The sequence below is a fragment of the Nothoprocta perdicaria genome, unplaced genomic scaffold, assembly GCF_003342845.1.
Source record: "Nothoprocta perdicaria isolate Ctin4 unplaced genomic scaffold, notPer1 scaffold_104, whole genome shotgun sequence".
Classification (NCBI taxonomy): Eukaryota; Metazoa; Chordata; class Aves; order Tinamiformes; family Tinamidae; genus Nothoprocta; species Nothoprocta perdicaria.
In genome coordinates, this window is record NW_020454139.1 from 1779828 (window position 1) to 1793801 (window position 13974).

At 37.8% G+C, this 13974-nt stretch overlaps 1 protein-coding gene across 1 annotated transcript in view; it reads left to right on the forward strand.

The window, feature by feature from the left end:
• Nucleotides 1-13974, forward strand: part of ADAMTSL1 (ADAMTS like 1) — a 388396-nt gene that overhangs the window by 257788 nt on the left and 116634 nt on the right. Inside the window, exon 6 of the mRNA XM_026044037.1 lies at nt 7989-8115. Coding sequence (XP_025899822.1) covers nt 7989-8115 — 127 coding nt within the window. The remainder of the gene's footprint in view (nt 1-7988; nt 8116-13974) is intronic.

The following is a 13974-nucleotide window of genomic DNA, read 5'->3' on the forward strand; positions in this document are numbered from 1 at the left end:
CTGAGCTTTTTCTGTGTCCAGCTCAGCCCAAAACRTAGTCGAGATAATAGCATCATTTGAACACTTTTATGTTTGGTGCATGTAGTGACTAGCATGATAAACCTGCTTGCCTCAGCTAAAACTTGGGCTGTAAAGAATACCGATGAGGTGGTAGTCAGGCTCCTGAAGGCTCATGAAGCTGCCTCTGGTCCCAGCTGTCCCCATGGGCTGTTCCTCCACACTTAGCTTGGGACCATACCCTCTACACACTGCCCACAGGTGATCCAGGACCACTTCCCAGGCTGAGAATGGAAAAGGTCGGCACTCTTTCTTCCATGACTAAAGCCCTAGATGAAAATAGCGATCTCATATTTCTATTCTACAAAACTCATTGCTGAAATTGTAGAGGCTGTTCTCACCCATGCTTACTATCACTAGCAATTTGGGTAATTTGCTTACTTTTACAAGGATCCATTTTTCTGAACTTTAATTTGATATATTATCTATTCAATGAGAGTAATTTCCAGCACCAGATTTTTACCTGTGTAGCTGATTTCCATCCATGCAAAAGAACTAAATGTGCTCCTCGTTTACTCATTTAGAAGCAAAAGTAGGAAGGAGCAGATTCTGTTTGTTTAATTCTTTACAACTAGGCATCATTTGTGTTTCAGCAGCTGTGTATTCATTCTGAGGGGCATTCATTTCCCAACGAGAGTTTCTGCTAATGATCTCARTGATCTTTTTCTTTTGTTGAGACTCTGACAGAAGTCATGTTGAATATAATAAATATAATAAATAAAAGAAAGCATCAAGGAAAAAAGTCCATGTATTTACAGATTGCTGAAGATTTGTTATTCTGTACTTCAGCTACTTCTGTCTCCTGTTTAGAATTCCATTATTTTTTTTCTGAGCTGCAACACCAGAGATGAAAGGGAAAATGTATGACTGTGTTCCCCCTTGCATGTAGAAAACATTGACAGGATTGGATCTAAGTTATTTTTTTTGGCTTAGCCTAGCTTTGCAGTACAGTGATTGTAATTACTTTGCAGCTTTTGAGATCTGCACCAAGCTCCTGACTAGAATGTTCAAAAAGATTTTTTTTTGAGCATATTAAAAACTATATGAACAAAACGGAGGTTTTGTTCTGTTTTTTGTTATTAGTGAATATCACTGTTCTGATGAAAAATAAGTATTTTTTTTTACACAATGTGGCATGGTTCGAGAGCACAAAAAGAAATGAAAAGCCTTATGACTTTATAAGTGTAATTGCTATCAKGTGCTAGATAACAACATTTTTGTGGCAGAGAAGGGTAAGGAAACGGTGGTGTTTATTATGTGAGGGAAGCTGCATTTGCACTATTAGTCCTCTACTCCCCAGCCCTGAGCTATTGTTTTTCCACTTTACAGTCCATCTCTTTGGAGACATTGTGTTCTATGCTTCAGCAGTGGATGTACCTGCTGTTGCTCCTACATAGACATCCTGCTGCTGTGGATTCTGCCTTTGATGAAGGTCAGCAGCACATGYAGTGCCTCACTTTGCTGGGGGAAGTACCTTCTGATTTGTGTGCAAAAGAGAAATTAGAAAGTATCATCTGGAGATTCTGGAATTACTGGCCCTATGCTGTTCTTCTACGGCTCAAGAGAGTCCATGTGTCCCTGTATGAAAATGAAAAAGCTGGGCTGTCTGAAGAAAGCTGTCAGATTCTGGAGCAGCTCAGATGGTTTGGTGTGGTGTGAGTATGTCAAGGCATCTGTGCCAGGTGGCACTTTTGAGAGTCCTCGCAGAAACAGACCTGAGGTTCATGCTGAAGATCATGGAAAAGCTTTAACTTACCAGGAATATTCAGGATGAGGGCTGTAATCCTTTCAAGTGATTTCATCTCTCATCCCATTATCCCATGTGCRTCAGACAGCCCAGGTTTTTCTTACACCTTTTCTTACACCTTGGTATTCTAAGTATTCTATGGCTTAGAATACCATATTTCTAAGCAAATATAGCCAGGGAATTTCATCAATGGTTCAGGGAACTTCATTTCTCTTAAATGTTTAAGATCTTTGTTTTTCAGGCTGATAGATAGAGGACTGACTGCAATTAAGAAGAGGACTTTCTTTGAGTAGGAAGTTTGTATATAGAAGAGAAGTCTGTGTGGTCAGATCAAGTATGCCATGAAGTCATCAGAAGCAAAAAAGGATCAAAATCAAATGAAATATGTCAGGAGGGGAAATTAAAGGCTGTTACTGTTCAACGCTTCACAGTCCAGGATAAAAGAATAAGTCTAGAGAGCAGACTTCACAGAAATTTCTTTCAGTTTCTCAAGAATATTTTTCTGAGGATCCTGGAGGAGAGTTACCTTGGTGAATTTTGACTTATGTAGGCCTCTACAATGATCTTTTTCTGGCATATATTCACACAGTTTTGCAAAATTTCACAAAAATTTCTCCTGAAAAAGCAGGATTATTCCCCTGAATTAATTCTCTGTCCAAAAGATATGTGGGATTCTTCTGGAGAAAGGGAACTATTTTAATAATAACCTATGATACAACACTGCCTAGAATAATTAGGGTTTTCTATCTCATTCATCAGTGATACCAAAAGCAAGAAGGAATAAGCAGAAATTCTTTCCTACTCTTCCAGAATTTAAGCACATGTAGCAAACTCCAGCAATAAAAAGAAGGAAGTATCAATGATATGGATAAGGGAACATGAAAAATCACAAAAATAGTCTCTTCTGTGGCAGATTTCTTCATGTCTTATGTCTATAAACTGTTGGAACTGAGTTCTATTTGTGTTGCTTCTTACAGAAGGCAGCCTCTGGATTTCTGTATCATCACAGGATAAACTAAATAGAGCTTTATTTTTTTTCCAGACCTATGGGTTCTTTTCTGTGGGGTAACTCACTGGTTATTATTTAAGAAGATTGCTTCTAATGAAATTTGCCCATAAGCATGGGAGTTACCTTTTTCCCACATCCAGAATTTTGATGTACCTATAAATCTTCATTTAGAAGTTGCTTTTAAATTAATTTAATTACTTTTTTTAAATCAAGGGTGATTACAGAATGAAGCTGCATCTCTTCTTTTCCCTGAGGGAAGCACAAGAAATAAGAATTTCTATTGAGTTCATCTGCTGCTAGATGTTCTCTTTGCACATATAGGATTTTGACTGAAGCGTTRACTCAGGATGATCAGGGTCATGAGCCATGCAGGTAGTTTGGGGCTGCATAGGGGTTATGGTCCAGGTTTAAAGRTATTTATAGCATAGAAGCGTGGCTAAGCCTTGAACGTTTGTCTGCTGGAGGCAGATATGAAACAGAACCTGCAAGTCAATTCCAGATCAGTGACAGGTAATGCAGCAGACAACATTTAATTACAGAGATGGCCAGTCATATGCCCAGCATGTTGGATGGTGGCTCAAAGTCACTTGACTAAGTAGTTACTAATAGCAGTTTGGCTACTGTTCAGTGACAAAGGTCTGTTTACACTTCCTGATCAAGTGGTGCTTGACTCCAGTGCTGACTACATTAATTGCATGTGTCACTAYGCCTGCTCTTACCAGCTTTTGCAATTTTACAAATCACTTAGCCATTGCAAAAAGGATGCTACTGTCTTCAGTTTTAGGTGCTGTTTTTCAGGCAGCTGCACTTAAAGTTCTAGGAATGCCACGGGATCACACCTGKTGCTTGGTGCTGCACAAGACAGACCCCATCACAGGATAACACTGGGTCTGCACTCARGCTGTGCAAGATAAATGTGGAGGATATAAAATGTCAGTCACTTAAATGGCAGATACCATCTTCACAGGCCGCAAGTCCCTATATCAGAGACATCAGCCAGATTYCAGCTTTCTGCACGACCTGATCTGTCCACAATAGCTTAAAGGGTACAGCAGCTCTTGGTCCTGACTGTAAAATGTAATTTTGGACCCAACTGAAGTAGGGCTTGGATCCAAAATTTTCTTCATCTGAGCACTGACAATCTACATAAGTCCCAGATTGAGTTCCACATTAGCATCTGTCTGAAGGGCGACTTTGTTTTTCTCGGGTTCTCAGAACTATTTGTATCTGAACTACAGACACGACCTTTGAAAAATAGAGAGATTTATTTATAATTGGCTAGATTTGCAAGCTTGCTTTATTACATTATTTCCTGCCCAGAGTTTCTTAATACTGAATAGAAATGATTATGAAAACTTCTTACTTCGGGGCATTTCCAGGCAAGCAGGGCTGAAGCAGAACCTGTCATTGCTGGTCCAGTTTTATTTCTGGAAAAAATCTCCTGAACTGTGCCAGAGTTCAAGTCCACAAGGGGACTGCAAACATGCATAACATTCATGCAYGCACTTTGTTAGTTCCAACTCTGGCTGTTAGTCTTTCAGTCTGATGCCTTTAAACTATACATAAGCAGTTGTTCTGCTAACGCTGTGACTTTCCTTCTTTTTGCAATCTCGTAAAAAGTATTTTACATATGTATCTCAATGTCAGGTAAATTCCTATTTTTCTGTTTTGCCAGCTTACCTCATGTTAATGGACAAAAACTGTGAGTGGGGGAGAATCAAACTCAGCATGAAGTGTGGGACTTCAGCCTAAAATGTAATATGGAATCTTTACCTCGGAGCAGAACCGTTGTATCTCCTGCCAGAAAACAACACAGGCTTGGCCAACTAGGGATTAGCTGTTATTATTCTGGCTTTTTGTTGCTAGCATTTTCTTCGCTAAGCCTATCAGGAGGATAAAAAGGAAGTCCAGTTAAGGATGATCTGGGATGTTATAGGGTGAGATGGCAAAGAACTGGGCAGGGAGCTGATACTGACCCAACTGATGATTTCCTCATTTTGGTGCTGCATGGCCGACATCTCCCGTACACTGTACAAAGCCTAGGAAATCTCACAGCTCTGCATGATCTCCCTCTACCATCATGAGTTATTTAACTACTATAGCAATGAGCTTCATAGAAATACCTTTAAAAATATGTAAGAGCGTCATCCAAAGCCTTTTGAAGATGTAGGTACGTTTTCTTGATTTTAATGAGGTTTGGTTTAAGCTGTCAGGGCACTGACAGGAGCCGCTTCTGACATTTTCTACCGTTTGCAGCTCGGGTGTCTGAACACGCTTCAGCAATTTGAAACTCTAAGGATTTCAGTGTGGAAAATCTGTGCTTCGTTACCCTTCTTTAAGCAAAGGGAGCTTAATGTATTGTAGAAATGCGTATGAAAACTGCTTACTTCAGATCAATTCCAGGCACAACCTGTCACAGTGATTAATTTTTGTTCCTGGTAGGGGCTCTTTTTCTAACCCTTATGAATTGAAAAAGACTGCATCTGCCTGAGTGCCCCAGGATATACTAAGAACAAGACTAAAATACACTAAAAAAGGAAGATTCCCTTCCATAGAAACTCCAAAATTTCAACATTTTTCTACTTTCAAACCGAGATGAAAAGTTGACATTTCAAAACATTTTTTTTTAAAAGAAACACATCTATGATACTGTATACATTGCTATATAACTGTATTGTGTGCAGCACAACTTTTAACTGTTCATGAGAGGTCTCCATTTTGCTTGTCTCCGTTTTTTATGCTATGTATGGGCAATAGCTCTCCTCAAAAAGAGCAATGAATCTCCGTATAGCTTCCTTTCACACCTGAAAGGAAAAGGACTCCTTTCCTTTCCAGACCTGAAAGGACTTTCTAGCAGTTTTCTCTACAAGTTGCAACCTAGCTGAAGATTGATCGATTACAAATCAGAATCGAACCCATGATGATATAAAAGTTGATGATTCACAGAGTTAAAAAGGCTTTAAAGCAGTAAGGGCTGATTTTGAAATTGATTGGTTCATATCTGGATTTCAAGTCCAACCTTTTCACACACGAGGAGTTCATATGATCCTTACAAATAAGGTGAATATGTCCAGCTTTGAGTTCCAGTATAAATTGAGCTTTTGATGTCATCAGAAGTGATGTTATGTGCAGAAGGGAATGCATGTGCAGGTGATGCATGTGACGAGGATTTATCTGATCTGTAGTCACTGTATCAAACAATTTTCAGGTCTAGTATGGAGTTCTTTCAGATCTTGTCTACTCAGAGATATTCTTTAAAAATTAAAGCAAATCAGTCTGCTTATATCGAATCTGATTGAGCTCCTGTATGCGTGTTCCTACTCAGAAATAACATTGATCTAAGTTTATTATGATATCACTGACAGGATTCATGAATCTTTACTCGGGAGCTCTTTGTGGGGGATCCACAATCACAAAAATCTTAACTTTTTTATTCAGTTATTTTACTATTATTTCACTTAGTAGTTTTAATGTAGTAAAATGTCCCTTGCAGTTTTGTTATGGCCACGTTTTAGGGCAATTTTGGTTGAAATATTACTCCATAACTTTCATTAATTCTTATGGTGTCCTTGTAAAATGTTGGAGAAGCATATGAGATTGACTCAATTTTGACCTAGCAGAAACAGGTAAAGTCAACAAAATTTGGCGATAGCTTTCATCAAGCCTGAGTCTAACCTCTTCTGTTTTAAGTCAAATCAATTATGATRTCACATAGCATAATTATACAGATTATGATCTGTATATTACAATATTACAGATTATCAGGTAAACTTGGTCACTTTTTGTAAAATAATATTGTTAGTAATGGGAATTAAACTACTGCAAGGAAATACAGAGAATTGATCTATGTCTACATTTTCACACAAAAATACAGAGGAATTTTGTCAAAACCTTATGGCACATCATGCCTTATCAGAAGTCTGAAAATGTATGTAAAGATTTGCATATAGAAGACACACCAAGGGTCAAAGCCTGTAAAGTGTCGTGGTCAAGTCACAAGTGCATCTTAGGCTGGATGATATTATTGTGGGTGATAACTGCTTTCATGTTTGTCTACCTGCTGTATCTCTTTCTAAGACTCATCTCTCTGATTTTGATTGAAGCTCACAGATGCAGGAGTATTTAGAGCTGACATAAGTTATTTATTCCAAGTATTCTATCTTTATATATACTCTGCAATTGGCTATATGTCATAAACCATCTGAAAGCAAAATTTATAAACTTTTTTATTGTTTGCTTTGCAGACCAGAATACTAGATAGCCATTAATTTTTTAATAGGTATAAAGTTAATCATAACACTGAATTGAATTACTTATTTCTTGGATTTAATTGTATTGAAAAATCGTAATCTGGGCCCAGAAATCAAAGCTGAAAGAAAGGCCCATAGTATTACTGATTTGAAAAAAAAAAAAAAAAAATATATATATATATATACATATATATATATATATCACTGATTCTCCTGGCTACTGTGGGTTGTTTGTGAACTTACTAGCCCAGTTTGCTTTCCAACTTTTAACATTTTAAAAAAAACAATTTGCCTATAAGTATAAATCCCATTTCAAAGCATGGAATTGCACTTTTTTTTTGAAATTGCACTCTTGTTTTAATCATTTCATCCTTCTCTATCAGAGGTTTAACAATATGTGAAAACAAGCTTTGATTGTGTAGAGCAGAGTTATTGTCAAATAATGTAAAATATATGTAATTAAAAGCACATGGTTTTCCCAAGAGCTTACTAGGTAAAATTTCTCCAAGATCACAGCCATATTCTTTGTCTATCTGCAGTGCTCTTTGTTATTGTCTGCTTGATGCCTGACTGTCTTCCTATCTATGACAGTCTTTTTTCTTTTTCATTTTTGAGAAACTCGAGGATGTTTCTCAGAGAACACTGACCAAAAAGTATTCACAATAGCCTAAAAGAAAACCTCTTCCAACAATACTCTTTTCTTTCTCTGCAAAAGCCATTGAGTACTAACCTGCTCACTATCTCAAGTCAAAATTCAGTTCAAATTCCCAGCAGGATTTTTTTCAGCCTCTTTCGTTTGCTAACRTACTTTGTGGTCCTCTAGAGATGGTTTGAGAGAAAGTTGGCAGTAATTAGCTGGAGAGACGGATCAAGCAGCCATTCAGTAGGTGCTCATGCTGAACTGCACATCTTTCTTTCTTGCCAGATTGTTGGCTGTGACCGCCAGCTGGGAAGCGCTGTCAAGGAGGATAACTGTGGGGTCTGCAATGGCGATGGGTCCACCTGCCGGCTTGTTCGAGGCCAGTATAAGTCCCAGCTCTCAGCAAGTAAACGTAAGCTGTCCATTTTCACCATCTAGCACTCCTAACTGTCAGATACTGTCATATCACAGGCCATGGGTGGGCAAAGTGCTATCTTCCGCTCTTAGGGCAACAGACATTTTCTTTCAGGTAGATTTCTCCCCACTCTTTGTTGAGTTGAAGGCAGTTGAAGAAGCACAGTCAAGGGAATCCTCCCATCATTTCTTTCCTCTTAGGTTGAAGCAGGTTTGCACAATATCTTAGACTTTGAGGGAAGACAGAGGAACACAGGGAGCTAATACTCAGAATATTTCCTCAGCTTGAGCTAGCTAGACAGTTGGAAAGAGCAGGGAGATGACAAGAGCATTGGTTCTACCTATGAAAGTTAGGCTAGATTAGTAGTCACTCACTGGAAAGATGTATTTTATGCTGCCCTCAGAGCATGAAAAACTAAACAGGACAAGCTTTGTCACTGTCCTGGCAAAGCACTCCTTCCTAGAGCTGTGCTTGTGATAGCACTAGGTGCTGAGCTGCTTGCACTGTCAGCCGGGTCACACAGTCCTGACTCCAGATCATTCCTCTGCAGTAACTATAGACAGATGTGTGCTTTCTGACATAATTCCTGAGGAAGTTTCGAGACAACTTCAGTTTGAAAGCTGTATAGTAGCATAGTTGTGGTAYGGTGATGGTGCTGACGCCCAGGATCCTGATTCACAGGTATACTTGTTGGCCAGATGGCAGTGCCATAGTCTGGGAATTTGAGATAGGGCATTTCTGGCTAATCTGAAGCATGGGCAAAAGTTTATGTGTCCTCACTTAGCTGACATACCAAAGAAAACATGTCTGTTAATCTGCAAATCTGCCCCAGCGCTGCCCATTTCCAGTAGAATTCAGTCACCTTTTTGAGCACTTCTTCAATAGTGAACAGTATGACCTAAAACTAATGACAGTGTAGTATCTGCAACAGAGTGTGTGTGTGTGTATGCCTATAGATTCATCTGCAGAAAACATTCAGTTTCCGTGAGGAGAAGAGAGGTGATTTTTACAGAATCCTCTCTCTTGTCGAAAAGGAAGAAGGAAGATATTATTTTACCAGGAGGAAGGAAAAGAATAATCCTTGTATGAGGATGCAGACACGCATGTTAGAGAGCACAGGAAACAATTCACAAAGACCATGAATGGAATTTCACCTCACTGTTACCATAGCTCCAATGCTCATGAACAGATTCCGAAAACTTCAGGCTGCTTGAGACTTGATATTATTTGTGAACTTTTTTGGCAGATGTCTTTTCCTGTAGGAATAATATATTTTTTTTCAGTTCTATTGCGGTAAAATGTTATTCCTTTCTTTTCTACTGAGGATCAAGGCACTAATACATTGTGCACAGTACTAATATGCTACTAAAATATAGTTCCTACTCCTAGTGGTTTACTATAAAATATAGAACAAAGAATATAGGCAGAAAAGCAGATGGCAGAAAGCGTAGTTGTAGAAGGAGGCAAATGTGAAAGGAATGTTAGAGAACAAATTGTTCAGACACATTTGCTTGCAAATAGTTGTTGTACAGAACTGATGATGATAATCAAATTTTATAACCACTCTTCATAAGCTATTTGGCATAATTTCTTTCTCCGGCTTTAGAAATACATTTTGTTATGAAGCACAGCATGAATTTAGAAAAAAAAAAGTATGCTTCTAGTAATTGACTTTTCACAAAAATAATGCCATGACTTCAAGTGACATTTACATGTCACGTAGCGTGTGTATTTTACAAGGCTTCAGTCCCAAATATACGTACTGTCTATGAGGAATTAAAATGCTGGAGAGCTCTGAAATTCCAGCCTGTGTGTATTTCCACCTTATCCTCTTCAGCACACTTAGGTATCTGTTGTATTGGCATTTTGGTCTGTCTCTTGGCGTCTTGCTTATTTGCAACTGTAAATGCAGCTACATAAACATTCCCRTGATCAGGAACCTGACAGAGCTCCTCAGATGACTGTATTACTTCTAGTTAGTCAATAGCTTAATTCCAGATGATCTCTATAAAAGAAGGAAAGATGTTTCATCAGTAATGATGTCTCATTCTTCTTCCATATAGTATATATGGCTATAGTATATATCCTATAGGATATAGGATTTTTGTTGCCCTAGCACACCAGAACATTCAGATTTAGGACTGTGAAAACAGAACCACACAGTGACCTTTATTGCAATGTTGTACCAAAACTTTCTAAAGTTGTTTATTGCTGTTGTTGTTGTTGTTATTTCTGAAGTCGTTTATTGTTGTTAAAACAAACCCAGATATAGTGCTGAGATCATCATATTGAATTCATTTTCTCTTAGTACTCATATCCAGTTCCCTCTCTATGCTATTCACACCACACAGAGGTATGGGAAAAGGATAGAGGATAGGATAAAAGGATGCTAGAAAGAAAATCACAGAGATTTAAAACATTAGCACTTGCAACAGAAAGAACTTCCAGGGTGTTTATAGGGATAGCATACATCTCCCAGAGACCTCTGACGTGGAAACACAGCAGGGCAGGAGGCAATATCTCCTTGAATTCTCTCTTACATTTCATGAAAAAGGARACACCTGTTTCTGTGCTCCTTTTTCTATTAAAAAATTTAGAATAATAGTATGAAAGACTTCATTCCTGAAATAACCTTGCACTTAGTCCTGAGCTTGGATAGGTCAGTCTAACTGACCTTTTATAAAATGATGTTTTTTAAATAATCTCAATTTGGAAAAAATGTAGGTGGACTGCACAGATGAATTCAAGCTGGCTTCTTTGTATTCACCAAGTACTTAGAGAATTGTTCCGCTGTAGTAGTGGATGAATTCTGCTGATCACCTCATGCAAAGCTAAGGCTGCTAGTATTTCTCCAAAACAGGAAATTACATCCATTAGTGAACAATTTACGTAAGTAAGTTACTGTAAAAGCAAATAATAAAAATTGCTATCTGAAGATATTTGTCTAATAGATGTCTGATTGATCTTGCAATTGATGTCAAAAATAGATACARTTCTCATTTCAGTTTAATATCAATAAGAATGGGAAAAATAGAACCAATTCTGTTTTTATCATGAAAAATAATGATTGGACTATATCGACATTGCATCAGAATGCAGAACAAGAAGCAAGTGATCTCTCTGGCACAAATCCTTGACATACTACSTCTTTGTCCTTTGTTCTTTTCCACAATCTTGGTCCACCATCRTTACAGTTATCTGGGACTCCCTCTTAACTTTCCCATGCATCTTCTCCAGAGAAAAACAACTGCCTGTTAACCACTTTGCTCCTTTCTTCAGAGCACTCCATGGATTGCTGCCTACTTTGGATTTTTGCCTATTGATTGTCTGAGGAAAGTGTGACAAAATAACCYTGTTCCAAATTTAAGTGATTCTTCAAAGGAAAAACTCCAGTCTTATCACTGTTAGCTCCAGAAGATTGTCTTCCAGCCCTTACTACCTCTGATTTGTGAAAGCAGGAAGCAGTATGATAAGCCTAAATCTCATTTCATATGAAGTGCACAAAGATTTCAAATRAAGAGCAACAAAATGAGCAGGTGAAATATAGTCTGGAGCAGGAGCAGGAGAGACATACTAAGATTATATGWTATATAAGCTTACATAATCCTTGAACTGTATGATTTTCAAGTTGCTCTGTGACATGACAGTAAGTTGTCAACTATCCAATACAAAGCTCATAGCTATGAGAGATCCAAGGTGATCAAATGTAACTAAGACATACAGAGGTCTAGTGATTGTTTTAAATAAGGTTTGTAAAGGGAATATTAACACTTTTTGCAAACATACCATTATTGTTTTCCCAGAGTGACTCCAGTAAATTTCATACATACAGAAGAATGGTGTATAATAATCTGTATAGCAATAGAAAATGTTTGTGTTTGTGAGCATGAGCAATACCAGAGATATGTATAAGCAGAATATATATTGAACCCGATTTGATCTGTGTTCCAGAAGTCTCTGGAGACACTGAAATTCTTGGATAGCTTGAGGAAATACATTATATCAAACTCTGAAAACAGAGATCAGGTTCAGAAGAGCATGTTCACAAACACAGGCATTACCTCCAAGCACCTTCTCTGGCACAATTTATCAGGCTTCCCTCTGAGATATTAAGAGRCAATGAAAGTATGGAGATTTCAGCTCATAAAGCTCTCCAGTATAACACTGTCAGAAATTCCTATGGGTCATGACTGSATTTAAAATTAAAAAGGATTATCATTTAATGAATTTCAGATATTATAAGTTTGGAAGAATCAACTTGCTTGAAATAAATCTCTGTTCTCCATCTTGGAGGTTTGCCTTCCTTTCTGTTGCCTCTACTCACTCTTCATCATACACGTTCTCCTGCCAGTCTTGAACATAAGCGCATATGTGCAAGCTACTACAAGATCTTCTAAATAGCTGCAGGACAACGCCCTGATTTTTCATTTTGCAATGTCTATGCAATAGTTTTCTTAAAAAAAAAAAAAAAAAAAAGAAAGAAAAAGAAAAAACTTCTTTCCATCTTCTAAGATCATTTTCTAGCATTATTTGCCCTCCAGCCTACATTTTTAATGCCCTTATGAAGCAACAACATTTTCTTCATTTTCTTTTTAGAAAGTAATTTTGATGCATTATCATATCATAAATAAGTTTATGGATACTGTAACTTAGGTAGAACGAAAGGAAGGACCAATTATTCCAGTCATTTCAATGGCGTGATGTGTCAGAAGTATTATGTCCATTGCAATATCAGCATTATTAACTATTTTAACCAATTTAGGTTCAAATACTTTCCCCATTCTGTTCATAAAGTTGTGGTCACAGTCTGTATCTCCAGCTGAAAGACAGTACACTTTTAGTGGCTGAGTTAGTACCTCTCTAACTTTAACCTCACAAAGTAACATGTTCTGAATGCAGTGGGAACTGCRTAATAGAGATATGAGCACAGTTCTAATGAATACATAGTGAAGGAAGCCTAATTTCTTGCATATCTACCACCTGTCCCCAAAACATTTTTCCTCTCTAGAGTTGAAGATTTATGAAAAGGATGCAAAAAGGGCATGGAAAGATGAATGGTTAAATTAGGTCAGTGCCCTGGTTAGTCTAGGTCAATGTTTCTTGGCATTCCCTTCATCAACCAGATGCAGTTTGGAGTGTTTTTTGGTGTGATTTGTCACATTTCCTTGCTGTCTCACTTTAATTGTTGCTGTTGCTTTGAGGAGCCTCATCAGCATCTGTCTAATGTAACTAACTTGCAGCAGCAGTTGAACTAGATGTTAACTCACATTCCCAGTTTAGCTCCAGCTCRTCAAACTCCCAAGAATATTACACATGCAAGAGCCTACTCTGAGACCTGCTCTAAGACATGTAACAGTGTAGTAAGGCCTCTGTTTTGCCGAAGGCTTTTTGTCAGTGATGCATAACAGGAAACAGATTTATAGCACTTCTAGCAAGGTCATTCAAATATAAGGTGTGAATAGAACTGTATTCCTGAGGGCAGCCGGAGATCATCACATAGCTCAGCCAGGGATGTGGAGAAACTTTAGGAGAAATGATCTGTTAAAAAAATGGGTAGTTCTGATTAAGCATGAAAATAGGTTTATGCTTCTCTACTTCATAAAATAAACAAGCAAGTAAAATCAATGGAAGTGATATGGAAGGGGTTTGATAAGAACAATGATAAAAAAGAAAGCTATCAGCTACTCTTCATATCCAGAAATGATTGAGAAGGAGCTGAGGATAAAAAGGAAAAAGCAATAGCTTTAAGAAGAAGGATTCTTACCCAAGTTTAACAATCAAGTTCTTTTGAAGTTAAAGTTGTCTCGTAACTTATATTGGATTTTTTAAGAGTCCCAATAGTCCCAAATAGGTTGG